At 53.4% G+C, this 26,987-nt stretch overlaps 8 protein-coding genes and 1 pseudogene across 14 annotated transcripts; 4 read left to right on the top strand and 5 right to left on the bottom strand.

The window, feature by feature from the left end:
- Nucleotides 1-1,541, top strand: LOC9650751 (1,4-dihydroxy-2-naphthoyl-CoA synthase). Its single transcript, XM_002968872.2, has 8 exons — nt 1-261; nt 336-458; nt 505-606; nt 660-698; nt 761-907; nt 956-1,051; nt 1,106-1,228; nt 1,293-1,541. The coding sequence occupies exons 1-8, from the start codon at nt 22-24 to the stop codon at nt 1,407-1,409; spliced, it is 987 nt and encodes a 328-aa protein (XP_002968918.1). The 5' UTR covers nt 1-21; the 3' UTR covers nt 1,410-1,541.
- A 1,085-nt stretch (nt 1,542-2,626) lies between these two features.
- Nucleotides 2,627-6,521, bottom strand: LOC9651494. 3 transcript variants are annotated; one of them, XM_024673761.1, is made up of 14 exons: nt 5,972-6,521; nt 5,658-5,922; nt 5,484-5,586; nt 4,966-5,428; nt 4,822-4,910; nt 4,508-4,773; nt 4,281-4,462; nt 4,067-4,220; nt 3,774-3,992; nt 3,372-3,719; nt 3,211-3,312; nt 2,947-3,156; nt 2,840-2,897; nt 2,627-2,774 (listed from the first exon to the last, which is right to left on the bottom strand). In XM_024673761.1, the coding sequence occupies exons 1-12, from the start codon at nt 6,484-6,486 to the stop codon at nt 2,974-2,976; spliced, it is 2,889 nt and encodes a 962-aa protein (XP_024529529.1). In that variant the 5' UTR covers nt 6,487-6,521; the 3' UTR covers nt 2,627-2,774; nt 2,840-2,897; nt 2,947-2,973. The 3 variants fall into 3 exon arrangements, with proteins under 3 accessions (XP_024529529.1, XP_024529528.1, XP_024529531.1); XM_024673760.1 differs by having other exon boundaries at nt 4,508-4,910; XM_024673763.1 differs by lacking the exons at nt 2,627-2,774; nt 2,840-2,897; nt 2,947-3,156 and having other exon boundaries at nt 3,212-3,312; nt 3,372-3,516; nt 3,573-3,719; nt 4,508-4,910.
- Nucleotides 6,522-6,531: 10 nt separating this feature from the next.
- Nucleotides 6,532-8,533, top strand: LOC9650750 (protein RTF1 homolog). The gene has a single exon (XM_002968871.2). It carries the CDS (start codon nt 6,574-6,576, stop codon nt 8,461-8,463), a length of 1,890 nt encoding a protein of 629 aa, XP_002968917.2. The 5' UTR covers nt 6,532-6,573; the 3' UTR covers nt 8,464-8,533.
- A 1,821-nt stretch (nt 8,534-10,354) lies between these two features.
- Nucleotides 10,355-13,351, bottom strand: LOC9651493 (cell division cycle protein 48 homolog). The gene is made up of 9 exons (XM_002968591.2): nt 13,232-13,351; nt 13,011-13,176; nt 12,718-12,946; nt 11,896-12,662; nt 11,621-11,842; nt 11,496-11,567; nt 11,158-11,439; nt 10,741-11,100; nt 10,355-10,683 (listed from the first exon to the last, which is right to left on the bottom strand). Exons 1-9 carry the CDS (start codon nt 13,276-13,278, stop codon nt 10,399-10,401), a joined length of 2,430 nt encoding a protein of 809 aa, XP_002968637.1. The 5' UTR covers nt 13,279-13,351; the 3' UTR covers nt 10,355-10,398.
- A 101-nt stretch (nt 13,352-13,452) lies between these two features.
- Nucleotides 13,453-14,579, top strand: LOC9651492 (plant cysteine oxidase 4). Its single transcript, XM_024673770.1, has 5 exons — nt 13,453-13,706; nt 13,760-13,893; nt 13,953-14,100; nt 14,148-14,348; nt 14,416-14,579. The coding sequence occupies exons 1-5, from the start codon at nt 13,595-13,597 to the stop codon at nt 14,529-14,531; spliced, it is 711 nt and encodes a 236-aa protein (XP_024529538.1). The 5' UTR covers nt 13,453-13,594; the 3' UTR covers nt 14,532-14,579.
- LOC9650748 (serrate RNA effector molecule) lies at nt 14,571-19,046 on the top strand. 4 transcript variants are annotated; one of them, XM_002968868.2, is made up of 12 exons: nt 15,982-16,358; nt 16,419-16,474; nt 16,533-16,575; nt 16,633-16,707; nt 16,755-16,829; nt 16,888-16,935; nt 16,994-17,062; nt 17,112-17,852; nt 17,907-17,949; nt 17,998-18,230; nt 18,283-18,483; nt 18,532-19,046. In XM_002968868.2, exons 1-12 carry the CDS (start codon nt 16,081-16,083, stop codon nt 18,590-18,592), a joined length of 1,923 nt encoding a protein of 640 aa, XP_002968914.2. In that variant the 5' UTR covers nt 15,982-16,080; the 3' UTR covers nt 18,593-19,046. The 4 variants fall into 4 exon arrangements, with proteins under 4 accessions (XP_024529534.1, XP_024529532.1, XP_002968914.2 ...); XM_024673764.1 differs by lacking the exons at nt 16,888-16,935; nt 16,994-17,062; nt 17,112-17,852; ... (2 more) ...; nt 18,283-18,483; nt 18,532-19,046 and adding exons at nt 14,584-14,657; nt 14,717-14,858; nt 14,915-15,062; nt 15,115-15,190; nt 15,239-15,350 and having other exon boundaries at nt 15,408-16,358; nt 16,755-16,834; XM_024673766.1 differs by lacking the exons at nt 16,419-16,474; nt 16,533-16,575; nt 16,633-16,707; ... (6 more) ...; nt 18,283-18,483; nt 18,532-19,046 and adding exons at nt 14,571-14,657; nt 14,717-14,858; nt 14,915-15,062; ... (1 more) ...; nt 15,239-15,350; nt 15,408-15,502 and having other exon boundaries at nt 15,549-16,047.
- Nucleotides 19,047-19,768: 722 nt separating this feature from the next.
- On the bottom strand, nt 19,769-21,533 carry LOC9650747. Its single transcript, XM_024673769.1, has 7 exons — nt 20,998-21,533; nt 20,718-20,769; nt 20,651-20,669; nt 20,524-20,588; nt 20,425-20,478; nt 20,187-20,376; nt 19,769-20,133 (listed from the first exon to the last, which is right to left on the bottom strand). The coding sequence occupies exons 1-7, from the start codon at nt 21,272-21,274 to the stop codon at nt 19,933-19,935; spliced, it is 858 nt and encodes a 285-aa protein (XP_024529537.1). The 5' UTR covers nt 21,275-21,533; the 3' UTR covers nt 19,769-19,932.
- A 94-nt stretch (nt 21,534-21,627) lies between these two features.
- On the bottom strand, nt 21,628-24,865 carry LOC9650746 (annotated as a pseudogene).
- Nucleotides 24,866-25,151: 286 nt separating this feature from the next.
- LOC9651490 (transcription factor MYB41) lies at nt 25,152-26,761 on the bottom strand. 2 transcript variants are annotated; one of them, XM_002968588.2, is made up of 3 exons: nt 26,471-26,760; nt 26,263-26,392; nt 25,152-26,190 (listed from the first exon to the last, which is right to left on the bottom strand). In XM_002968588.2, exons 1-3 carry the CDS (start codon nt 26,601-26,603, stop codon nt 25,242-25,244), a joined length of 1,212 nt encoding a protein of 403 aa, XP_002968634.2. In that variant the 5' UTR covers nt 26,604-26,760; the 3' UTR covers nt 25,152-25,241. The 2 variants fall into 2 exon arrangements, with proteins under 2 accessions (XP_002968634.2, XP_024529571.1); XM_024673803.1 differs by having other exon boundaries at nt 26,263-26,761.
- Between the last annotated feature and the right edge of the window lie 226 nt (nt 26,762-26,987).

Below are 26,987 nucleotides of genomic sequence, written 5' to 3'. Positions count from 1 at the left end.
ATAACGTCCAGTAAGTTGGCTATGGCGGACAAGTCACGCTGTCGCCTCGCTCGCCTTTCTTCTCATCTGGTACCACCCTTGACCGAGGATTCAAGTTGCAGGCTGGAAGCTGTGGTTTGCAGACGAAGCCAAAGTAGCTATGAACGCCGTCACGGGGATATCTCTTGCGAGAGGGTAGTGTGGCTCAAGTCCTGGGTAGGCGACGGCCCAGAGCTAGAGGAGGTGCTATACCACAAGGCTCTTGGAGAAGGAATAGCAAAAGTAAGCTTGGGAGTGGCTTGGGAGTGGCTTGGGAGTACTAGTTGTGCTCATCCTTTCTTCAACTGTTGGCTCAGATCACCATCAACAGAGCGCACAAGAGGAATGCCTTCACTCCTCGAACAGTCACCGAGATGCAGCGTGCATTGTCTGCCGCTCGAGACGACAAGGACGTGGGAGTGGTGATACTAACAGGCCAGGTAGTAGCTTTCCCCTTATACTTAGCTCTACGTATGTCTCTTGCAGGGGACCGATGCATTCTGCAGTGGAGGTGATCAATCAGTGCGTGGAAAGCATGGCTATGTCGGTCAAGACAACATTGCGCGTCTCAACGTTTTGGACTTGCAGGCAAGCAACAAGCTGTTACATCTCCAGTTGAGAGTCATGACCTGTGTTCACAGATGCAAATTCGGAGGCTCCCTAAGCCCGTCGTCGCAATGGTGAGCAGTCGATTTCGTTTCTTTGGTTTGGATGGAAGCATGCTTCATCATCTCTAGAGCAGGTTGCTGGCTACGCAGTTGGTGGAGGTCACGTCCTCCACATGGTGTGCGACATAACTATCGCTGCGGACAATGCCATGTTTGGGCAGACTGGGCCCAAGGTGGGCAGTTTTGACGCTGGCTATGGCTGTAGCATCATGGCCCGGTTGGTAAGTCTGTGCGTCCATGCCAGTGGTGCTACAATTGCTACTTTGCAGGTTGGGCAGAAGCGAGCGAGAGAGATGTGGTTCCTTGCGAGATTTTACGATGCGCAGCAAGCCCTGGAGATGGGTCTTGTCAACGCGGTGGTGCCTGTAAGTCGGTCGAGCAATCGCCGCGGTCATGCTATATACATTTCTTTTTAAAAGGTCGCGGAGCTGGAGATGGAGACAATCAAGTGGTGCCGTCAAATGCTCAAGAATAGCCCCACTGCCATCCGGGTTCTCAAGTCTGCGCTCAACGCCGTGGAAGACGGGCATGCTGGCCTTCAGGTGTGATTTTCCGCGATTTTCTTGGTTGCTGGATCACTCGAGTGCATGCGTGATGCATGTGCAGGAGCTGGCTGGAAACGCGACGCTTCTGTTCTACGGCTCTGAAGAGGGCGAGGAAGGGAGGAAGTCTTATCTGGAGGGCAGGCAGCCCAATTTTTCCAAGGTTCCCAGGTTACCATGAACGAAATATTTTCTTGTTATTCAACGAGAATGGAGAGGTGCTAGCTACATGCGAACTGTACCATACTCAAGGGAATTCCCCTCGATGGTCACGGTGGACGTGTAGTTGGTGCTTCTGTCGCAAAACACCTCCCACAGTGCCGAGCCAAATGCTGAATCGTCCAGGGGCTGCAACACAGCTTCCACCGCCATCTCCTCTTCCAGTGTCGTCGCGTCACCGTGCCCAAGGAGCGACCAGCTCGCGAGTTTGGCCACGGGCTCTTTCATAGAAGCGGTGTGGCGTATCGTGTAGTCGAGGAGAGGTATGGCGTTAAGCTTGATGGGGACGACTTTGAGTTGCAGCTGCATCCTGGCAACGGGGACGCCAGAAGCATCGTGCTCAAACACCACCTCCTTCACCTGGGCTGCTGCGGGAGCCAGCACTGGGAAAGAGACGGATTTGTCCTGAGAGATCTTGTACTCGCCGTGAGAGGAATCCTTGAACCAAAAGTCCATCCTAAGCTTCAGGCTCAGCATGTTGCCTGGAGCTGGAAGAGAAGCCGCTTTCATTTCCTCCTTCCCGACCGTCAGGCCGATCTCGATTCGCTTCTGGCTCTTGGGATTGATGGTCTGGAGTGCGCGCACCACCTTATCAGCCACCTTGACCTTGCTCTCCTCCTCCAGAGCGAATTCCGCTCTTTCAAGCTCCACTGGGATGGTGTTGCCGTTGGAGACTCGCAGAATGATGCTGAATTTGACTTCCTCGGGAGAAAGGGACGAAATGTGCACCCCGTTGACGTACCCGGAAGCCCGTCCACCTTCTGGTTGCAGCACCTTGAAAAAGTCCTTCACCTTACCCACACTCACCGTGAAAAAATCGCTGATGCTGTTCGGCCTAAAATTGAGTTGAGCCTTCATTGTGTGCGATGCAACGTGACTGACATCTGCCTGCTTCAACTCCACTGGCACCATCATCAGCGTCGAGGAGCACGCTTGAATTGTACTGGGATACTGGACCAGCTTCACAAGCGCAACTTCACTGTCGTCTTCCTTCTCAAACGCAAACTCAACTTCCACCAGCTTAAGTTCCACCGGGTGAGGATTCAAGATCGCAAAGAGGACATCTACTACCGCCCTGTTGGCTGTTGACGATTGCAAGCTCATTCCCATCATATCCACCCGGGGAGCAAACTTGGCCACCTTACTGCCGCCTCCCTCCATGGCTTGTCTTCTCACGTCTTATGAAAGAGCTAACTTTTATAGACCCATAAATCGGATCCAACGGGGTATCCCTTGCAGCAAAGGCAGCTCGCGAATCAAAGGCATCGGTTGATTGCCTTTCCATCTTCATTGATGCCTGCTTTGCTTCAACTTCAATTGTTGATAGCTGTTGTAATTAAACAAAATGAGAAAGTTGTATAAAATATAAAATATAGACGCAAAGAAACTGACCCTCCAAATGTATATAACAATCTGTGCGATATTCCCTTTCGCAAGACACAAGAAATGCCTGCTAAAAAACATGAATATGATCAATACCAGTGCAGCTCAAAGCATACCTTTTGGGGTCGGATGATGAATCTTCCTCATTCCACCAGCTTCTGTAAAGACGACAAAGCTTCTTGTGCAGTTGGCCGTTTGCCAGGATCAAGCTCTGTGCATGACTCATACAGACGTATCAAAGCATCTAGGCAATCTTTGTCGCCGCCAACGGCTGGCTCAAGGACAATCTCATCAAGCTTCCACGTTAACGAGGGCCTCTCTCCAGCCTGCCCCACCAAAGCATGAGAAGGAGACGACAATATCGTCACTACTACACTTACTTTGATGTGATTGTGAATTTCATTGTCCCCGATTCCCGCATAAGGAACGTTTAGTGTCAACAATTCTGAGATGAAACAGCCGAAAGACCACATATCTGCTTCCTGTAGACACACAGACATGAATGATGTCTGTTACGATTGTTTGGAAAGAGGATGCTTACCAGCCCGTACTGCTGACGAGTATACATAGCACCCAGCACTTCTGGAGCAATCCATCGAGGAGTGCCTACGCAGACATCAGTAAGGGGTAGACCATGATGTGCCAAGTAACAGGTGTGGATAGACGAGGAACCCACAGGAACGGCACTATCAAAGTCACAAATCTTGACTACCGGTCTATTGTCAGGAGAATCCAAATCTACCAGTATGTTACTGCTTTTGATGTCACGGTGGATGATCCCCCTTGAGTGAAGCCAAACCAGACCTTGAGCTACACTTTCAGCAATATTTATTGCTAATCGGGGCGGTGTATAGAGGCAGCCATCTTTTGAGAAGCGAGTGATAACATTCTGCAAAAACAAATTAGTACGGCAAACCAGGAAATTTTGCAACCAGCAACTCACGTCTAGCGACCCGCCCTTGACATACTCCATAAATATAACCAGCTGGGGAGCGTCCAGCTTTTTGTTTGCGCCATTCGACGCAGCGGATTCAAACGATAGCTGATGACCATAGAACGCGACAACATTGGGATGCTCTCCGATGCTACAGTGTATGCGCAACTCACTGAGCCACCCACCATCCGATGATTCTTTGACAACCGCAGAATCCAGCTGCCGGATCTGGTAGAAGCTTGTACTGAGAAAAAAGAAAACAAAAAAAAAAAAAAAAAACCAAATCTCCATGCACGTTTTACCTTTGCAGCTGCCGTATGACCTCCAACGCTGCATTTCCTAACCTCTGCACCGGAAGCACCAAAACCAATCTCCTCGTAAAACAGAGGCAAAAACGTCCCGCTGCCTAGCTCCACCACCCTAGGCTGCACATGTATCCGCCGGGTTGGAATGTACCTAGAGAGGAAATAAAAACTTTGTTTAAACAAAACGAAAATGGAAAACCTCGAAACGAACCGGCAGAAATACTCTGGATCGCTTTCAAGCCTGATATCAAGAGGACGACACGCGTCGACAAGCATCCTGACGTTAACACCACCCCTACAAACAAGAACAACGTTCCAAGCATGCGGCATATAATCCAAATATCCCCGCACTAGCTCACAAGGAATAACGGGACTCGATCGATCGCAAAGATACTGCAAAACAAGACGTGAATAAAGCACACAATGCTTAGAACATACCTTCATGAGTATTGCCCGGTGCCGACAAACGCCATAAGGCAATGATCCCAAAGGTACTACGTTGGAGTTCCTCTTAAGCTTGACATGTCTTATTGCTTCGTCACTGAGTGTACGCATGCTTGGAAGCGCACCGGAAAAAGAGGCACCACTGTCGCTTGGCCCTGTTGCGCAGCACGAACACACGAAGGGCATACTTGACGTAGAACCAAGTGCAGTGCGCCGCATGATTTTAACATTCAACGTCTTGTCGCTCCCACCCAAACAATCTGACACGAACAAGGCCAGCATTGCAACGTTGTACAAGTCACTCGAACCATGCTCAAATGTTGCCCCGCCAGGTCCAAGACTAACAAGCAGTTGTTTAGCGGATGAAGCCATCGCGTCCAAATCCTCGTCTTTGGTTCTGCAGGTACCCAGAGCAGCAGCTTGTAATTTGCAGCTTTAGAACGCGTGCCTACCTGTCGACCAGTATAACCTCGCGCCTGTTGAAACTGAACTGCTCATTTTCCAAGGCTTCCAGCGGAAGAAAAGGATGGTCCCTGCCCGCGTCGTAAAAACCATCCACAAGATGGTCATCGAAACCACAGAAGGAATCTTTGCTGTACTTGTATGACACCTCAGAGAACTTCTCAGCTGCCTTCCGACGCTTGCTAGGCTTTGGATTACCTTCAACAGGACAATGCCCAAGCCTCTTGTGAGTCGAACCTGCATGAGTGCCAGCCTTCTCTGTCACTGTTAGTTGCTTGCTTTGTAGCGGCAAATCTGTACTTTCCCCAAGCTCGTTTGCGCTTCCTCTCTTGTCAACAGTCCGGTAGTTTCCAGAATCCAGGAGCACCATTTCCTCAGGTATCGCAGACCCCAATGTCTTGCACCGCCTGCTTTCAACTCCCAGCTTTGACCGATTGCCGGAGTTCCTAGATCCTGTTCCATCCATCAAGTTACGTTCCTTTCAAAAATAAAGTAGACAGTAAATTACCTTTAGCCTTTTTTCTCTCCGAATAAAATTGCAGCCACTCGTTACCCTCAAAGTTGCACCTGAGCCATGTTGGAATCTCTCCAGTCGCTTGCAACTTATTAAACTGCACAAGAGGAGAAGAGATAGATGAGAAACGAACCAAAGTAGGAAGCTTGAAGTACCGCTAGAGCCTACTTGAGCATTTAGTTCTTGCAAGGAAGTCATAGCTTGCAGATCCAGTGTGAGGAGCGAAGTTAGTCTATTATGGCCAACATCAAGGGTGGCCAGTGAAAGCATTGTACTAATAGACGAAGGGAGCTCCCCCAGCTTGTTGTTTGAGAGCTTGAGCGATTTAAGTGATGTCAATCCGGATATTTCCTTGGGTAAGAGCTTGAGCTTGTTAAACGACAAGTCCAGCTCCTGGAGGCTGTGAAGGGATCCAATTTCTGGTGGTAGATACCTGAAAAGCGAGAGTTTGGATGCGAAACAGAGAAGGAGGAGTGACTTACGAGATTGAGAAGTGACAGACCGAAAGCCGTCGGAGCTCCTGGAGGTTGGCAATCTCGGCTGGTAGAAAGGACGCAGAGGGGCGGAGCGGAAGCTGGTGGAGCTCGAGCGTCTTGAGAGCGGGCATTTTCCCAAGCGGCAAAAGGCTGGACAGTCCCAGTGGAGATGCCCTCACCTGGAGCTGCTCCAACTGGGGGAAGCAGTCGTCGTCAAGGTCGGGGAAGTAGCGCGCGGCGTTGGAGAAGACCTTGAGGACCCGGAGGCTCGTGAATTGCAGAAGAGAGCGTGGCAAAAGGGTGAAAACGTTGTCAAACACGTACATTTGCTTGGCCCGCTGGGACTTTGCAGCTGGGACGCACGCCAGCGACGAGGCGCAGCAGCCTGAGGGAGAGACATCGATCACATCGTCACCCTCCTCCCCCTCCTCCTCCTCCTCCGCCTTGTTGGCACTGCCCGGGCCCTGGCCCGGCGCCCCGTGCCCCTCCGCTCCCTCGCTATGGCCCTCCCCCGACGCCATACGCCGCCTAGAACTCGCACGCTCCTCTAAAACCCTAACGAGTGAGCTCTTTTGAGCTCATCTTAGTATTAGGTCAGAGGAGTGGCCATGGCGGACGACGCCCTCGATCTGGAGCACATGCTCCTGGCCGCTGCTGGTCGCAAGAGCGGCAGCAACACGAACGCTAGCAGCGGCGCCGCCAGCAAGAGAGATGGTAAGAGGAGCTCCAGGAGAGGCTCCAGCTCCAGCTCTGACGAGGACGAGGAGGAGGATGAAGACGACTACGACAAAAAGGGCAAGGGCGGCTCCAAGATGCCACTCAAGAAGAGGTTTGATGGCGGGGACAGGGACGAGGGCTCTGGGAGCGACCTGTCGTTTGGGAGTGATCTGTACAAGGACGACGAGGACAAGCGGAAGCTGGAGGCGATGACGGAGCTGGAGAGGGAGATGATCCTGCACGAGAGGTCGGAGAAGCGAGACAACTATAGCCTCAAGAAGTCGACCGAGGCGCGCATTGCAGAGGAGGAGCGGAAGAGGGACGGGCCACCCTCGTCCCGGATGAGGTCCTCGGGCAGGGAAACCACCAAAACCTCCAAGACCAACGCTCTGAGCGAGCTGGTGGCCAAGAGGCAGAGGTCGCAGGATGCGAGCCAGCTACAGCAGCAGCAGCAGCATCAGCACCAGCACCAGCACCAGCAGAGGAAGAGACGGGAGAATGTTGCAGGTGGTGCGGCTGCTCCTCCGCCCCGCCGTAGCGCCAGCCCCAGCTCCAATTCTGATGCTGATTCCGAAGACGACGACGACGAGGAGAGCAGCCGAGGAGAATCCAACCGCAGCGACGTACCTTCGGATGACGACGACGACGAGCGGGGGGGGCGAGTGAGCCTGCCCGACAACGAGGACATCAGGAAGATCACCATCCGGAGGTCCAAGCTGTCAAAGTGGTTCATGGAGCCGTTTTTTGAGGAGGTGATCGTGGGATGCTTCGTGCGCATTGGCATCGGCATGTCCAACAGCGGCACAAGCATGTACCGCCTGTGCCTCGTGAAGAATGTGGATGCTACGGAGCCGGACAAGCCCTACAAGTTTGAAAACCGCACCACGCACAAGTATCTCAACTGTACGTGGGGGGACGACTCCTCGGCGGCTCGCTGGCAGATGGTTCGAGCATCCGACCAGGCCCCTACAGACGACGAGATCGATGCATGGAAGGCGGAGGTGGCCAAGTCGGACTCTCCCGGCATCAGCAAGTCGGCGGTGAGGGACAAGGCCGAGGCCCTGGAGAAGATCGCCTCCTTCGTCTACTCGGCTGCAGCAGTGAAGCAGATGCTGCAGGAGAAGAAGATGGCATCGGCGAGGCCGTCCAACTTGGCGCTGGAAAAGGAAAGAGTGATGAAGGACCTGAGCGTCGCTGAAGGCAAGGGAGACCAGGAGCAGATAGAGCGGCTGCACGAGAAGCTCAAGGAGCTCGAGTCTCTGGCGTCCAAGCAGCAAACCAAGAATGAAAAGGCGGAACGTATCGAGATGATGAACCGGAGGAACAGGTTTGAAAACTTTAAAAACGCGTCGGAACTCAAGCCAGCGGCCAAGATGGGCGAGGCGGGCTACGATCCCTTCTCCCGGAGGTGGACAAGGTCACAAAACTACTACAAGTCGGACGCTCCAAAGACCGCAGCGGAGGAGCACAGCGAAGCCATCGGGGGTGATAAGGCGGGCAAAGACGGGGCGGGCTTTTTGCAGGAGCTGACCAAGGCTGGCAATGGCCGCCTGATGGGACGCCAGTTCTCCAAGATGTTTAGCCTGCACGACTTCGACTTGCCCATATCGTTGGCCGCACTGGAGCGCTTCAAAGGCGGGCAGGGAGCAGCCATGGCCTTCATGGAGCGGAAGCGGAAGATGGAAGCTCACTACGGTGTGCGCGTCGACGCCGACGACGGCCGGCGCCACAGCCTCACGCTCACGGTCAACGACTACAAGCGCCGCCGGGGGCTGCTCTAAGCAAAGCAAGGTGGTGTGTACTTGTATTGCTTTTGTGGTTAAAAAGGATCCGTGGCCTCGACAACTTCCACCACATGCCTCTCGAACTCGAGCGGGGTGAAGGCCTCGCGGCTGACGCCCGCCACAAACTCGAGAATGCGGATGATGCTGTGCAGCGGCTTGATGATGTAGAGCGTGTTGGCCTCAAAGTCGACGCCGAAGGACCTCATGGCGGGAAGGAATCTGGCAAAGGTGCGCTCCGAGGGATTCCTGATCCGCAGTGCCGCACGGCCGATCATGTCATGGGGGATGGCCTTGGCACCCACCAGGATCATGGAGGGCTCGCCCTGGAGCAGCAGCGAGAAGCAGTAGCTGGGGCCGCGGATGTAGTAGCCCGATCCCCTCTCCTCCTTGACCTTGAGCTCCGCGGCTGGGATGGCCTTGCCCAGCGCGCACTTGATGATGCTGCTCACCATGGAGCCCGTCACCATCCTCAGGCTAAACGTCTCCTTGCGCACCGGCTTCACCAGCATGCCAGCCTTTGTGGCCGCCTCGAAGCTTACCTCCGCCGAGTAGCGGAACAAGGTGTGGCAGCATCGAGCAGCATTGCTGCCCAGGTCCATGATCCGCCACTCCACGTCCTTCATCTTGGCCGACGCCACTCCTCCGCTCGCTGCCGCTGCCGCTGCCGCCACCTTTCTCCTGCGGAAGCGGCAGCCCGACTCCCGGACGAGGGTGATGTACGGCTTGAGAGGCTCCAGCGGCTCGGCCTCCTTGAGACAGCAGACGGGATGCCCCGACATGGTGTAGAGGCCCTCGGGCAGAAAGGATGGCCGCCTGTACGAGATGGCTGCCGTGTGGAGGAGCATGCAGAAGGAGGAGGAGATGGGCGAGCGGGACAGGCTCTCGCACAGCACTCGCAGGCTCCCAAGCTCCGCGCACCGCGCCTTGAAGCACAGCCTGAGGAGGGCCTTACGATCCTCCTCCTTGTCCAGTGCGTACCGGAGGTAATGCGGACTGCTGTAGTCGCGGATGGCTCCGCTCAAGCTGCTCAGCACCATCTTGTCCGCCGCCTCGTACACTGCCCACAGATGCTCCACATCGATGTGGCAGCAGCGCGTATACAGCCATTCCAGAATGGCGTGCAGGACAGGGGCTGTCCACTCGAGCTTCTCTATGACTATATACCGCTGCATCTCCACCTCCTCCTCTGGCGCCGCCGCCGCGATGTCAGGCCTACGCTCTGCCGCTTCCTCTCCGTGCGCTGCTTCCTCCTCCTCGTCGCCTTTGTGGAGCTCAATCACGTTGGTCATGACGCCCTCCAGCATGCTGGAGATTGCCTGCCTCACTTTCGCCTCCTCCTCCACATTCCTCATCACACTCTGCACCATGTCCGCTACAAGCGCCTTGCGCCGCCGCTCCTCCGCCATGCGCACGTCGTAGTCGATGAACCATTCCCGGAAGGAGTCACACTCCTTGAGCACGCTCGAGTGCGCCAGTACTCGCACCACATCGCGGCAAGAGCTGTGGGCAGCTCTCCTGGCAACCAGCAGCACGTCCGGTGCCGTCTTGTCCGCGGCCACGGGTGCCAAGGAGATGCCCAGCGACGCCAATCGGTCCTTGATTACGTTGCTCGCAAGCTCCATGACATTCGATCTAACACGCTTAAACCTCTCGCCTTGTTGCCAGTCGGTTACCACGCCTCCTCTTTTTGCCACGTGGACAAGCCCTAAATGCTACCATGCCTCCCTCCCAGCGCCTCTCGCTGCTCCTCGTGCTCGCCCTCGTCCTCGTCTCGCTTCTACCGCCCGCCCTCCACTTGCTTCTCAAGCTCTCTTCATTCCTCGCCACCTTCTCCCTCGTCGCCATCATCCCGCTCGTGCTCCTCCTCACCTGAAACCGTTCAGGACTGTTTTCCACTCACAAATCATCACTTCGTTCACGAGAATTTTTCCATCAGTTGTAGAGGTCATCGTCTTCTGCAGCAGCAGTGGCAAAAGCAGAGTCGCCGCCTGCAGCTGCTGGACGGTCTGGGAAACGAAACTCGGATCCAAATCCCCGAGACTGCTGCAGAGTCTGGGCAAACGCCTGGTACTTCCGGATGTCGGCGTCGCTCACACTTCTTCGCGCGAACTTCATAGCCTCCTCAAAGTGAGCGGGCCTGATCTCCGCTATTTCATCAACTTCGTCCTCGTCCATAGCCTCTGGGTTGTCTGCTCTCCTCCTCTCCTTCTCAATGTCCTGGAAAGGCTTCTCGTTCAAACACAGAAAACCAAACTCCATGAACAGGGAACGTACCTGTTCTATGTTCTCCCTGATGGCATACTTGCAAGCACGCTGGCAGATCTCGGTGATGTCAGCTCCACTGAAACCTTGAGTATACCTCCCAAGAGCCTCGAGGTCCACATCCTTGGACAGCGGCGACTTGCGAAGCGCGGCTTGGAAGATCTTCAGCCTGGATGCCTCATCCGGAAGAGGAATGTAGATAAGTTGATCCAGTCGACCGGGACGAAGTAGAGCAGGATCAATAATGTCGGGTCTGTTTGTCGCACCAATAATGAACACCGTCTTCTTAGCGTTCATCCCATCCATTTCAGTCAGCAGCTGATTCAAAACTCTATCGGCTGCACCACCTGCGTCACCAACGCTGCTACCACGCTGCAGGAACCAACTTGCGTATTAGATAAAACCATAACAAGACCGGAAACCGCTTACTTGTGTCGCAATGGAATCTAGCTCGTCGAAGAAGAGCACGCAAGGAGCTGATTGCCTAGCTTTGTCAAACACGTCGCGAACATTGGCCTCGCTCTCCCCAAACCACATGGTTAGCAGCTCTGGACCCTTGACACTAATGAAGTTTGCCTGACATTCGTTTGCGATTGCTTTCGCAAGCAAGGTCTTTCCACATCCAGGAGGCCCATAGAACAAGACTCCCTTGGACGGCGACATCCCAAACTTCTCAAACTTCTCCGGATGCTCAACTGGATATTGCACAGTCTGCACAAATACCGGCATAAGGAATCAGCCGCATCCAGCTCATAACAAACACCCACCTCTTGAAGCTCCCTCTTGACGTTCTCAAGACCACCAATGTCTTCCCAGGAAACATTAGGCACTTCAACCACCTACAAGGAACACATTATTACTAGTGTCCTAGAATAACAGATGACACACGTACCGTCTCACGGAGTGCAGAAGGGTTGCTCGTTCCCAAAGCTGTCTGAAAGTGCTCGTTCGTTACGGCCATTGAGCTGAGAACTTCGGCATCGATAGTCTCGTCTTCAAGATCAATCACGTCCATCTTTTCACGGATGCACTGCAGGGCCGCCTCGGTGCATAGGGCAGCAAGGTCCGCGCCAACGAAGCCGTGCGTATTGTGAGAAATTTTCTCCAAATCCACCTGCAGAAGCAAATGCCAGTTGTAAGTTTATCAATACCAAATACGTTTCTTACGTCTTCCGCGAGCTTCATGTTCTTGGTATGGATGCGGAGAACTTCCAACCGGCCAACCTCGTCGGGAACACCGATATCTATCTCCCGATCAAAACGACCAAACCTCCTCAGAGCCGGGTCGATGCTGTTAGGCCTGTTAGTTGCTCCCATGACAATAACGTGGGATCTGCTCTTCAAACCGTCCATCAGAGTCAGCAGCTGGGACACGATTCGGCGCTCTACTTCTCCTTGCGTTTTCTCCCTCTTAGGTGCAATCGAATCTATCTCGTCAATGAATATGATCGATGGAGCGTTCTTCTCCGCCTCTTCAAACGCCTTGCGCAAGTTACTTTCGCTCTCCCCAGCCAGCTTCGACATGATCTCAGGACCATTGATGAGAAAGAAAAAGGCCCCCGTTTCATTTGCCACGGCCCTGGCAATCAAGGTCTTGCCAGACCCTGGAGGCCCGTAGAGCAGGATTCCCTTGGGAGGCTTGACACCAATCGACTTGAACAGCTGCGGGTGCCTGAGGGGAAGCTCCACCAACTCACGTATTTGGGCCATCTGCTTCCGCACCCCACCAACATCATCGTAACCAACTTCATCAAGCCTCTCCTCATCCTCGCGCTTGATAGGATCGCCCTCGCAGAAGATTTCCGTGTCCGGTGCAACTATGCAATACTCGCCGGGATCAGTCTCTACAACCTTGAACTCCACACTCCTCATGCCACCGCGCACAAGGAAGAGATCAGCCTTGCGGACAGGCCGGTAAGCTTCCAAAAAGTATGCTGCACAGGCCAAGCTGTTAGTGAGGAGCTGTCACAAACGTGTACCAAAACTTACGCTTGAGGTACGCATCAAACAGATTCCCAGTGAGCCCCTCGATTGTATCGTCGACGGGAAGGATATGAACTCGCTTCCCATACTTGACATCCGCGCATTGATGCACAGAAACCACATCACCGAGCCTCACCCGCAAGTTTGTTCGGACCACCTTGTTCATACGGATTTTAGGCTCCTCGCAGCTGTCGTCTGCCAGAACAATACAGACAGTGTCTTTGCGCTTCTTGCCCTGAAATTTTCGGAGATTTGTGCCCCGGCGTCAGGAAGGAGGGAGGCAAACAAAAGCCACATACCTTGATGAGCACGGTATCCCCCCTGAACAGCTGTAGCTTTTCCATGGTCTCTGGATGCAGAGCCACAACCGAGTTGTCATCGTTGGTTGCTTCGTCGACAACGAGCCTATTTGGGGCTTTCTTGCGCTCCAGGATGGCAGTGGAATAGTCTCGCTTCGAACCCTTCCTGCGGCCAGAAAGGCAAGGAGATCAAAACGATTCAAGTGAAAAGAAGCACATACGGATCCGAAGACTCTGCCTTGCTCGAGCTTGAATCGGTCACCGCCATGGCTACCTACCCTTGAAATGACCCAAACCCTAGCACGCATACAGCACAGTCTCCTTTATACCCTGGGAATATTCCATGAAATGCTTCTAGAACAATCTGGTGCCAATGGGTATCGAACTCGCCACGACCGAGAGAGCGAGGGGAGGGAGAATTGGCGGCTGGGCGGAGCCGCCACCACCGCCACGTTGTCAGATCCGCCCTAAAACATAAAACATAAAGAGTTTACCTCCCGGAATGTAGCCTGAAGAGGCAAAGCAGTGGAATTCATGGAAAAGTAAGCAGCTTAGGGCACTCGCATCCTCGCGCGGTCGCCGCCATGACGGCCATGACGGCCGTCCAGAAGCTGTACGAGGTGTGCAAGGCCTCCTTCTCGTGCGTCCAAGGCGTGTCAGCCCCCGAAGCTGTTGCACGGGTACGCGCTGTTCTGGGTAAGCTGCTCACACTGCTGCGCCTTGATTTTACTGCCTTGCCCCGCTCCCAGACGACATCAAGTGCTCCGATCTCGGCCTCCAAGAGGACAATTGCCAGAGAAATGGGCGCTCCACCGACCAGCCACCGGAATCGGCCGCCCCGGCAATCACTTACTTGCATCTCTACGAGTGCAACAAGTTCTCTGTAAGTCGTTGAGACGCGCTGTTGGTTGAGCAAGCTAAGCCGTGATGGTGGTAGCACAGATGGGAATCTTTTGCCTGCCGCAGTCGGCAGCCCTTCCTCTCCACAACCATCCGGGTATGACCGTGCTGAGCAAGCTGATCTATGGCTCCATGCACGTCAAGTCGTACGACTGGGTAGATCCCTCGGACCACACGGCCTCCTCCACACGTAAGGGCAATCTGCGATTTCCAAGCTTACATGTAATGTCCCCCCAGCCAGATTAGCGATGCCCGTCAAGGACCATGTACTGGTGGCGCCCTGTGACACCGCCGTCCTGTACCCGACGTCCGGGGGCAACATCCACTCCTTCACGGCGGTCACCTCCTGCGCGGTTCTGGACGTCCTCGCGCCGCCATACAACACCACTGCCGGCCGCCCTTGCGTCTACTACCGCCTGGCCGCCGCCACCTCCCCAGGTGGGTCTCTCCTCCATAAGAAAACACGTACGCCTTGCAACCAACCCTTGCAGTTACTTGCGTGCAGAAGCCACGGACAGCGCCGAGGCGCATCCCGTTCACCTCCAGGAGTTCAGACCTTCGAGCGAGTTTGTGGTTCACAGGGGGAACTACAGGGGGCCAAAGGTTGTTCCATCGATTTGAATATCTGCGCCTTGTGTGTAAAAAATGCCAAAGATTTTTGTTACCTAAGTAGAGCAATTTTTAGGTTGTGTGGAAGGGGGGAAAGGCGCGGCGCGGCGCGGCGCGGTCATGGATGTGGAGAACGTGGTAAGCCCTCTCGATTAGCCTAGGGCTCGAGCTGCGCTATTAACTCCTCGCTGCTGCAGAAGGTTGATGACAACGATGTCAAAAAAGTCCTGCTCGGCTACCTGGTCCACAATTGCTTCAAAGAAACAGCCGAGGCTTTCATAGCGTCCACGGAAATGAATTGCTCTGCTGACTTCTCCATGGACATCGACAGGAGAAAGCGTAAGGCATCCCCAGCCCCACTTGCTCCTCTCGTACTCACGCTGGTGCCCGCGCAGCAATCTATAACCACGTTATGGGAGGGGAGCCACTCAAGGCTATTGATCTCACCAATGGAGTCGCTCCAGGCCTCTTACTAGACAACAAGGACTTGCACTTCGATCTCCTCACTCTCCACTTTATAGAGCTCGTGCGGTCCAGAAACGCGTAAGCTTCTTCTTTCGCTTCTCTCGTCCTTCTTTTGTTTATCTACCTCCAGCATAGGTGCTCTGGAGTTTGCACAGCGAGAGCTAACGCCTTTTGGGAAGGAGAAGCACTACGTCGATAAACTCCAGGTAGCTTGAACCGTTTGTCCTTGATAGGCGTTGAGCCCAGGGTGACAGGACTGCATGGCATTACTGGCATACTCGGAACCAGAGACGTCGCCCTTGTTCTCGTTGCTCAGTGTGGACTACAGGCAGAACATCGCAGACATGCTGAATCGGGCGCTCCTAGGCAAGCGGCTGCTTTCCCTGCCATCGCCCCTCACCCTCTTGTTGTCCCTTCTTTCAGACCATGGCAAGCTTCCCAGTTACACATCCATGGAGAGACTTCTCCAGCAGTTCACTCTCGTTTCTCAGCGGCTACAGCAGGAGCAAGGTGGAAAGGTAGGGCCTCATCCCATTCTCTGCCTTTCTCTCATGCGCTTCTTAGGACCTCCATGCGTCTTTTACATTGAGGACCTTCTTGGCATAGTCATCTCGCCAAGTAGAGCTGCGTCGAGAAGAAAGCGTTTTGAAATACACAATATCTCGACGCAACAAAGTCCTGGTCCATATCAGCGCTGTATCAGGGCGTCAACTCCGAGAGTTGCATGGCCTCTTCCAACGGGAAGACCTTCCACTGTAAATGACTTGCCTTCTTCCACTCGCGTATCACATGAATGCCTTCAAACGGACAAGGTGGCGGGGACGAGAAAGGTGGCGTGCAACGCTTGGAATGGACTTTCTGTGAGATCAAGTTCTTCGACTCTTGTTTCCAGCCGCTCAGACAGCAACAGGCTTGAAAGGCGTCTTGCTCAACTCGTGGACAGCCTTCCATCCATCCATGCGGGAAGATCCCGAAATAAGATGCTCCCACCATATCCGAGCGGCAACTCAAATGTATCAATCCCGTTGGACCAAAATCTTAGAGCCTTAATATTGAGCCCTAATCTCCCGCACTCTTACCCTAGAGTAGTCTGGCCATGGCGGATGTCATGGATCTGCCTCCGGAGCCACTCCCCAGGGACACCGCGGAGCGGCGCAAAGGGGGAGCTGCCGACGACGCAGGCGACAGCAAGAGGCGAGGTGAGGATGAGAGCAGGCAGGCAAGCCGTCACGACAAGCACAACAAGCGGCGCAAGAGCCTGTCCCCGCCTCCCTTGCCCCACCGGGACCGACGCCATTCCCCCTCCCGCAGGTCTCCTGCCGCCCACAAGCGCTCTCGACGGGATGACGACCGGGGAGGTTATGAGGGCGGAAGGTAACTCACTTGACCTTTTCTTTCCGCTCTTGCGCTACTCAGCTTGCCTCATTTCTCCAGGGATGGTATTCTTGGTAGAGGCTATGGTGGTGACTACGGCCGGCATCGTTCTAATGGTGGGCTCTCATACTCCCCTTTCCTTTCCACATGCTCAGTCACCTTTTGTTTTTCCAGAGTGGTCCGGGCGAAGCATGTATGGTGATGCCTACCCTCGCAGGTTTCTCCCTCGCCTAACTCTGCCGCTCCTTTTTTTCTAATCGTGCGCTGCGCGCAGGGACGGACTCTTGTCTTACAAGCAGTTTATCGTGGAGCTAGAGGACGACATTCTTCCCGCTGAAGCCGAGCGCAGGTCTTTGCCTCGCTTCCGTAGCAGCTTCTCACCTTTTAGCTGTGCAGGTATGAGGAATACAAAGCGGAATACGTCTCCACTCAGAAGCGAGCCTATTTCGAGCAGCACAAGGAGGAAGACTGGTACGAAGTCGCGTGACTTGTCAATTGTTATCCGTTTCACAAATTTCGTCGGGTCCAGGCTACGGGAGAAGTACGATCCGTCGCGGCTGGACTCCCTTATGGCTAGGTTCGGTATGATCTCAGGAATCTAGAGTTATTGTTGACGTGTGCGCTCGTGGTTGCAGGAGGATTGAAACTGCGAAGTCTAGTGCACGGGACTTTATTTTGGAGCTGCAGGCTGGAAGTTTGGACATGTGAGTCGGGTGAGGTGTTCCCGTTCGTATCTGACATTGCTTGGTGTAGGACGGCGGCTGCTGCTGCTGCTGGTAGCAGATCCACCGCAGATGTTGAAACGGACGACGACAAGAGAATGGGGGGCCGTCAGGCGGATACTATCCCACGAGCACAACACGCTTCCTCGGATTTAAAGAGGGTGGCCATAGATATAGAACAGGCGCAGGCGCTGGTTAAAAAGCTGGACACTGAAAAGGGTGTAGAAGGAAACATCCTCTTTTCTTCTGAGCAACAGAACTTGAGCAGTGAAACCGGTGGTCCTATTGTTATAGTTCGAGGGGCTAACCAGGTGAAGGGTCTCGAGGGCATCGAACTGCTGGACGTAATGCTCACGTACCTGTGGAGAGTCCACGGTTTGGATTACTACGGAATGATGGAGCTACGTGAGCTGCCGAAAGGGTTTCGACACCTCAGAGGGGAGGAGAAGGCAGGCGATGACAACGCACGGGCTGAATGGGAAAAAAAGCTGGACTCTACATGGCAGGCACGATTGCAGGGCCAGGATCCCGTAGAAGCTATGCTTGGCAAGGACAAGTCGGAGGCGTCTATGTCAGAAGCGCTTGAACCCTACGTACGAAAAATAAGGGACGAAAAGTATGGATGGAAGTATGGGTGCTTGGCTACTGGGTGCTCGAAGCTTTTCCATGGACCAGAATTTGTACACAAGCATCTCAAGCTGAAGCATCCTGAGATTGTAAACGAGTCCATGGCCAAACTCCGACGAGAGCTCTACTATCAAAACTACATGAGGTACGTCGTCCATGCTCGAGTTACCGAGTTTAATGTCCAAACGTGTCCAAACAGTGATCCTAATGCTCCTGGCGTGGCCTCCGTGCAAGCGAACCAGGTAAGCCTCGCCTAGATGACGTCCGTAACGTGGTGGTATTTGTTTCAGAGGGACAGCAGGCTGCACAGGCGTAGGCCCGGTCTGTTGGGAAATTCGGATAGGAGTCGAGGCCGTGGCGAGGACGTGGATAAATCGCCGGCTGGAGATTATCCATATGAAGGGGCCGGACCAGCGTCATCGGAGCAGCCAATGTTTGATCCTTTTGGTGGGACCAACATTCACGGGGGAGCATTTGGTTCGGAAATACCTCCTCCAGTGTTGATGCCTGTGCCTGGCGCGGGGTGAGTGTTTCCTTGTTTTCGTGTGCATTCCTTCTCAAGCTTGTGTGGCCAGGCCCTTGGGTCCATTTGTCCCTGCCCCTCCTGACGTGACCATGCGCATGTGGAGAGAGCACGGCGGCGGCCCGCAGCCTTTTCATCCCGCTCCATTTGATCCTTCATTTGATGGTGGTGACCGTGGACGAAAGGGACGGGGTGTTTTGGAGACGCCGCAGATGGTTCCTCCAGTTAGGCACGACCCTCGTCACATGCGAAGGTTTCTCTTCTCATTTCGTAATTCTGTTGAACTAACCCTGCCGTGCAGCTATCACGATCTTGACGCGCCGGAAGACGATGTTACAGTGATTGATTATAGGAGCATATAGTGGAGGCCAGCCTTTTTCTCTCTCTCTTTCAGAACTGTATTTTGTAATGCTTGCGGCGGGAACTTTGCATACACGAGTCTAACAATGGATAAAATTTGACTCTAGCTCAACTCTATGAAACAATCGAAAACACATTCTTGTCTGCTACCACCTGCAATCACTATCTGCGTGTGCCTGCTCCCTCTTGGACATTATTCACAGCGCGGTATCGGCAAAGTATCTAGCTTGCGGCGGGAACTTTGCATGCACGAGTCTAACAATGGATAAAATTTGACTCTAGCTCAACTCTATGAAACAATCGAAAACACATTCTTGTCTGCTACCACCTGCAATCACTATCTGCGTGTGCCTGCTCCCTCTTGGACATTATTCACAGCGCGGTATCGGCAAAGTATCTAGCTTGCGGCGGGAACTTTGCATGCACGAGTCTAACAATGGATAAAATTTGACTCTAGCTCAACTCTATGAAACAATCGAAAACACATTCTTGTCTGCTACCACCTGCAATCACTATCTGCGTGTGCCTGCTCCCTCTTGGACATTATTCACAGCGCGGTATCGGCAAAGTATCTAGCTTGTGGCGGGAACTTTGCATGCACGAGTCTAACAATGGATAAAATTTGACTCTAGCTCAACTCTATGAAACAATCGAAAACACATTCTTGTCTGCTACCACCTGCAATCACTATCTGCGTGTAAGAGACAAAAGGCCTGCTCCCTCTTGGACATTATTCACAGCGCGGTATCGGCAAAGTATCTAGCTTGACGTGCTGCAACCTGACTAATTTCCGCACTGATGAGTTTCGATTTGGGTGAGGAGAGGTGAAAGCCTGGTGCTCGAATGCGGGAGGAGTGCTGCAACGGGAGCATTTCAGCAGGCAAACTTGTAGCCAAGAGGGTACCTGTCGCAATGCACTTAGTTGCGCTTCGTACTCCTGCTGCTGGATCAGGAGCTCGTTCCTATCAAAAGTTAGCCTCGCCATTTGCTTGTGTGCCTGCTTGACTTTCTGCAAACACCTGATGTCAGAGTTGCAAAATAGACCAACTCTGTCACAAGGATTACCGCTTGCAGCTGATGTATCTTGCGGCGCAAAGAGGATATCCTCTGTTGAGAAGAGTTCTCTTGCGTCCGCCACGACGACTCGCAGCTTCTCTGCATGTAAGTTTTTTAAAAAGGCACCTCCGAGCCACAAGACGTACTTTCACTTGTTCCACGGTATTTACATGATCCAGTTCTCTGAACTTCGCAAGTTCTGCCATGTCTCCTCTCGCCGAATCTAGCTTTCTTTGGAGTTCATCTCGTTCAACTCTGCTCTAAAACGTTGAAATATTGGAACAAATCAAGGAAAAGTCCACCTGTAGCTAGCTGCTTCGGCCTGTGAGTCGTTATTCTTACAGACGGCTTCTCCCAGCTTGGCTCGTGATTCCTCTAGCCTCGTGCTCACGTCCAGAAGCTCCTCTTGCACTTTGCCAAAGCTTGCATCTAGCACATTACATTTGTGCTGGAAGTTTTCAACCTCCTCATGTAGGCCCTCTTTCTCCTGCATCCTTCAGGCAGTCAAAGAGGGTGACAGGCTCCACGTGTGTACACCACCTTTATGAGGGCACTGACTGTGTTCAGGTGCCTGAGTTCCGCTTCAGCACTGGTTTGCTCCACGGCACGAAGCAGAGCCCGAAGATCACATACTTCGCTTTCCAAGGCTTTACACATCTGCCTCTGCCTCTGCTCCTCACGGCAAGCTCTGGCTAGCGCATCGCTGGTCTCTTCCATTTCCTGCACCTGCCTGGTATCACACAATGTGAGAACCGGTCCGTGATTGCGTCACCGTTACTTTCCCATTTGCGAGACGTTGTCGTGTTTCACTTCGAATGTGTGTAAACGGTCCCTGGAAAAACGAGTGAGACTTTCACCAGACGAGGGGCGATATTACTTCAACTGCTGCACCGCTTGCTCCAGCCCGGAAATAACGGACACTCTACCGTCGCAATGCTTACACTGCCATGATTGACACTAGTGTTAACAGCACAGCGCGCATAGGATACAGGTCAGACTCCTACTATTCCTCCCGGCTCGTTGCTGGAGCACAAAAAAGTGACATGAGAAACAATTGAGCAAGAGACTTACATCCCCTCGAGAGCTCTCTTGGATGCTTCAAGTTGAGTTAACCTCCGCTCGTCTGCACACACACAAACGTCAGCGAGTGCATGTGGGCAAAGGCGACGGACTGGCTTGCAATTCAGCATCTTCTGGACGCCTTGACACACGACACAGATGGAGGTAAATAAACAGAATGAGCAACTGTACACCTGTCGCTCTCGCTTCCAAAACCCGCAGCAGCGAAGTATCTCTTCTCCATCTCTTCCTATAGACAGCGGGGAGCATGAAAGGAGGTAAAGCGCCTTACCTTTTCTTTCCTCAGCACTCCACATGTCGCTTGCAGTCGTAAATTGAGCTGCGTGGACTGGATGTAAAGGAGCTTCAACTGCACCGGATATCAAAGCAGAGTCCTCGGGCACCACCACGTACCTTGTCAAAGTTTCGGCACAGCGCCGCATTCGGTTGCCACGCCACCTCTGTTGCAGGACCAAAACAGTCCTCCACCTCGCCTCCATCGCCATCCAAGCCGAGCTGCAGGGGCTGCGCCAACTCTGATGACTCCTCCGAGCCCCCCTCCATTGCATGGAGTTTTAGGGTAAAAGGGTTGCAATGCCGCGGCATCCTGAAGCTGCGCCAATGTCTCAAGCCATGGCTTGCGCACAAAAATCTTACTACGCTACCGGTGTTACCACTCGCTTGGATATACCGTAACACAACCAGCAGGAGACAAAGCTGAGGAGGCCTCACGATGGACACAGATCGTCCTTATTGCTACCCGTACGAAATGCACAAAAGTTGCATCTTACAGCGCCCGTTCAATCCATCGCCCCGGCAGCTCGAGGTGCCCTCTGGTTTGTTTTTCTTCACAGGAGGAGCTACAGGAAGAGACCATAGCCACGCTTCTCCAACCTTATGCAAACCCCTGCGTGAAGCGCAGTCAGCAGTTAATGCCGCACTCCTCCAAGCTGGGACCAACCAGCTTGGGAATGAAAGGGTTAATTCGCACCCAGAGAAGCGAAAAGATGGATGCTAACAGAATGGACCATACGATGACGATTGTGGGTGTGCGGTTGTGCCTAGCCATGGTAGCCTTAAGGAATGGGTAGAGGTGCGAGATCACCCAAAAGGCAAACAGAAGTTTGCCAAGCAGTGGCCCCCATGACTCGTAGCCGTTATTGAGTGTATCTGACAGCCCAGCTGCCACCCCTACCATATTGATCACCAGAATTGTCAAGGGAGGGACGAGAAGGCTGCTCCATCCGGTTCCGGTTGAGATACAAACGCAGGTAGGGGCTTCAAAGCTGAAACTGTCACCACCACCCAAAACCTTGACGAGGCCTTGGAACAATGCAACCAAGTGCGACGAGACGCCTCCAATCACCCACAACTGCTCGTCTTGCCACCATTCCTCCGCGCTCACTCCACTCCACCGCATCTCCAGGATGGCACTTGCACCAATGCACAAGAGCACTGTCACGAGCAACAGGCTGGCTGACCTTCCCAACTGCATGCGAGCGTTGGATGAAACAATGGCACAAACGTGACACACGTACCTCGGGAAGGATGAACTTGCCAGTCAAGAGGCACACGGCAGGCAGTGTGGTATAGACGACGAGTGGAATGGAGTTTAGAGGATGGAAAGCGCTGCTGAGGTAGGCCAGCCGCTGAAGCAGCTTGAGGCGACCACCATAGCCATACCACAGTGGACAGTGCTTGCTCAACACAAGCTCCATGCTGGCCATAGATTGCACCAGCAATTGTTCCAATTTCCCTGCCACGTCCAGCAGCCCGCAACTCTTGAATGCTGGTCGCTGAGGCATGCAGTATGTGGAGCGCCAGCCCCTGGCATGCATCAACATGCCGGCCACACAATCGCCTCCCCCGTAAATCCAACCAACCTGTGACCAAGCAAGCGTCAGGCCTTTTCCCAGCAATTTTCATCTCTCTTTACCTCTTTCCCCCACTCGCTCTTGTCCTCGTAGCCGCAGCTGATCACGTGAATTGCCTCTTTCAGAAGAGCCGACGTCGATAGGCTACCGTCATCGTTGGGGCTACTAGGAACTGCTTCTTGCCTCGTTGACGCGACAAAGACCGGTGACTGCCCGTAACGCTTCTCCAACCTTTTTTCGTCACCTGCGTCCAAATGTTTGTATAAGGTGCTAAAAACTTGCAAAATGGCACGCACCTTCTTCGTCCCCCACCCGGCAATGCAAGCGCTGCCGCGCTTTGCCGCTCACAGGTGCACACACGCCGTACAGTGCCTGTCGCCGGAAAACGCATCCCCTCCCGACATACATGGGACCCTGGATACCATCCAAGCCTTTGAGATTTATCTGTCACACAGTCGTGCGCAACTCAGAAATCCAGACAAGAGAAACTGGTCGCCAACTCACGTCAAAGAAGACAGCATGCTCATTGTCATGGCTGCCGAATCTCTGTGGAAACTGCACAAAGCACGCCTTTTTCCCAACCATTGTGTCCATCATAAGACACATTGCCTCACGCAGTGCGCGGCTGTTGTTGACATAATCAGCGCAGTTGACGTCCACAACATACGGGGCGTTTGTCAAGACGGCGGACACACGCACCTGTTTACGGAGCAAGGCGTGATCAGTGAGTGATATAAACAGTTTAAACATTGGTTTCACCAAAGCATTCATTGCTCCCGCCTTGTTGTGATGCTTGAATCCGGGGCGTCTCTCTCGGGAGACGTACACAAGACGTGGTAGCTCATTGCCGTCGCTGTCGTGTCCCCCGCTGTGACCAAGAAACACCTGTGAATTTGCGAACAAGTTTAACTAGACACCTGCTCTTTCCAATAATAATTACCTGTATCATGCCTGGATGGTCTCGGCTGTTGGTTCCTGGCCATGGGGTTCCATTTTGCATGCTCCAGCCTTCTTCAGGAACTTTGGCAGCCTTCTCCACCAACGCATTGATTCTCACTTTGAACTCTTCGTACTCTCTCTGAAATATTACTCAGCCAGAACAAAAGATGAAAAAAAAAAAGTATGCATGCCTTCATTGCCCGCCTCTCCTTGACGAAAGACGATTGAAACTTGGTGTCGGCATAGTCAATCTTCTGGGCAAAATAGACTTGGGGTGCACGAGGCTCGACGTTAAAGCTCCTGCAGAAAGGCACCCATTTTCTCGCAAATTCCGATGTCTCGCAAAGGCCTTCAAACGTAAGCATGGCAGCGCTGTCGTCCGAGACATAGCACGAGAGCTTTTCGACGGGGTAATCAACAGAGAGGACGGAAAGGACGGCGTTGGTTGTGGCCAGAAGAGGGTCCTTAAACGGGTCCTCCGTCGCAACCAAGACATCTATCGCGGGCAGGCCGCACACCTGCCCTTGTTTCTCATACCTTTTAATCATCAATCAGTCGTAGCAAAACCTCTGATATCGTCTTACATACCTGAGGGCAAGGCGGTCAAGGTATGTCTCCCTTACAACTGGGATCCATTTAGGAAGTTGATGAGCTATCCAAGAGAGAGCGAACCAAATCTCGCACACAACTGATGTCAGCCACAAGCCATATGCATTGCCAACTGGATTTAGAATGCGGAAGCGGAAGTAGAAAGCCAGAGCTACGAGCCGAATGACAATGACCATCCTGTAAGGGTTGACCAAACTCGAAGCAATAGGAACCTTCCTCGACAGCGGTTGCCTTGCCTGGTCCATTCTGCAAGTAGCAACAAATGCTGCTGATAGCCACAGAATTGGAGTGTAAAGCATACACTGGTAAGTCTGGTGAGTAGAAGCTCTCGGCGCTGGCATCATCAGCTTTGGCATGAGAAGGTTCAGCCGTCATCATCTCATATCTTTCTTTTCGTAGCCTCCAGCCTTCCAACCTCTTCTTCCAAGATACGGTACCATAACCATATGATGCCTGTGCCTCTGTCACCACATAGACACGCATGTCTCCTTCACGCACAGCGGCTAGGAAACGGCCATTACCTTCCATGTAAGCAAGTGGATGGACACGGCTTCTACCGGTAGCAGGACCACCCGTATCTGACGCTGGGACGACAATGGCATGATATGCTTGCTCGCTTCCCTGAATTGGATTCGTCACGGAAAGAGAGATTGTTACATGCCGTGGATTTTCTAAGCGATCGATTACCTCCGCCGCAATTCGCTGCTCCAGCGCCTCATTGCGCGGTTGCGTCGCCATGATTCAGCCCTGCCCAGAGCGTGAGGCACGGAACAAGCGAGGTCGGGAGCTTAGGAAGTCGCTCCTCGCATTGTTTCGCTTGCTGGGCGCGACACAAGAAACAACAAAGAGGGGCTTGTCACGTCCTTGCCCCATCCGTCCATTCCACCGCACGGCAACAAACAAGGATCCCGCCTCTGTTAGTGCCACCATCATGCCAACATTCTCGCGGATTTGGCTTGTTGGGCAGGAGTCAGGGACGGCAACATCCTATTCCTGCGGCCAGGTCAACATTCCTCGTATCATTGTCACACTTTCTATAGACCTTAGATACCAAAAATACAAACACACACACGCACACACCACCCACACACACACACACCACAGGAAATGGGGATTACATCTCATCGATGACCGCTGCAATCCGCTCCAGTTCCGGAGACATGCACATGCCCACGCCCATGCCCATTGCAGCTTGCTGTGACCAGCACAGGCTCTGCCCCGGATCCTCTTGTTTCAACGCCACCTCCTGATCATGACATTTTTCAAACTCGTGCACCGCGAACGACACCGGCATTAGCTCACACCACTGGACCACATTGCTGTGCTCATCCGCTTCCACCTCCTCGCCCCCCGTGGCTGTAGCGCTACTGCTGCTCGCCGTGTTGCTGCCAGCTCCTGCTGCTGCAGCAGCTACTGCTTCCCCGGAGTTGAAAGAGTCGCCGTAGTACGCCAGCCCCCCCCTGCTACTGACCATCCCAAATCCTTCCTCAGCCGCTGCAAGGAAGGAGAAGAGACATGGGTCTGGCTGGCGTTGATCCCCCGGCCCATGCCCTTGCAACATGTGCAGCTCGTTGTCGTAGGACGAGGAAATGAGCGCAGAGTCGTAACAGCTGTAGGAAGATGCAGATGGCTGCCTGGTGTGATCAAGCCCACTCGCCAGGAATTTCTCCACCAGAGAGTCCGTCAAGTGAATGTTACTACTGCTGCTGCTACTGCTGCTGATGCTGCTTCCCTCGAGAGCTTGGAGCTTGAGCAGGTGGTGGCGTCCAACACCAATGGATCGAGTAGTGGAAGTGGGGTTGAAAAGAATGTCCTCAAACGCGCAAGGGTACAAGGTCGTCGTTCTGTGATGCAAATTACACTCGACACTCACGTTCATGTCCATGCTTGCGGCTGGCGATGCGGAACCTGTAGATGCCACCGCCAGCCCCGCTTCATCCAGCGGCCTGTGCGTGTTGGGATCGATGCCAATTTGCTTGAGCTTCTTCTTGATGCAAGTGTTCCAGTAGTTTTTTATCTCGTTGTCTGTTCTCCCGGGCAACTGTGTGGCGATTTGAGACCATCTGTGGCAACGCTCGTAATGAGCAACGAATTGGCATATATGCATGCATACTAGGAAGAGAAAGGTGCACCACCTGTTACCGAGGACAGCATGGAGCTCAATGATGAGCTTCTCCTCGGTTGCGGAGAAGACACCTCGCTTCAGATCGGGCCTGAGGTAGTTGATCCATCTCAGCCGGCAGCTCTTCCCGCATCGCTGAAGCCCTGGAAGCCAAGCCACCATGAAACCAGATTTTGTCAATGCCTCTCGTTCTCTCTCTCTCTCCAGTTTCACAAGAGCACCTGCTTGCTTTGGCACCGCACTCCAGCAGCCGTGGCCATACTTGGTAATGTACCTGACCAGCTTCTCATCCTCCTCTGGCGACCACAATCCCTTCTTGAGCTTCTGCTTCTGGCAACACGAGTGGCGGCCCATCCTTGATACAATCTGCCGCGGCTGCAACACAATTGACCTGTCGCAGCATCGAGCACCGGAGGAGGAGGGGATTAGGAGGCGGCGGCAATGGGCAATTGAAGCGAGGGAGGACGTTTGGTCGCGGCACAGCGAGATCTGCTGCTTGACTCAATTCCGCTAACTTGGGGCTAAATACATGGAGGTGTTCGTTGAGCTGGAAAGGGGAAAATATATTATAATTGTGAATACCACCTTTTTTGCCTTTTCCTTTTTGCCCCTTGTTTCTATAATAAAGGAAAACAAAGGCTGTAGCCACTTCTCCTGTTGCCACGTCCTATGCCACTTGTCACGCACAAGCAGCGCGGGGTTCTACTACTTTGTTTTAGGTCGAGCAAGAACAAGAAC

This window comes from Selaginella moellendorffii, unplaced genomic scaffold (genome assembly GCF_000143415.4).
Source record: "Selaginella moellendorffii unplaced genomic scaffold, v1.0 SELMOscaffold_11, whole genome shotgun sequence".
Classification (NCBI taxonomy): domain Eukaryota; kingdom Viridiplantae; phylum Streptophyta; class Lycopodiopsida; order Selaginellales; family Selaginellaceae; genus Selaginella; species Selaginella moellendorffii.
Note: the sequence above shows the minus strand (reverse complement) of the source record. Positions and strands in the feature narration are given on the sequence as shown.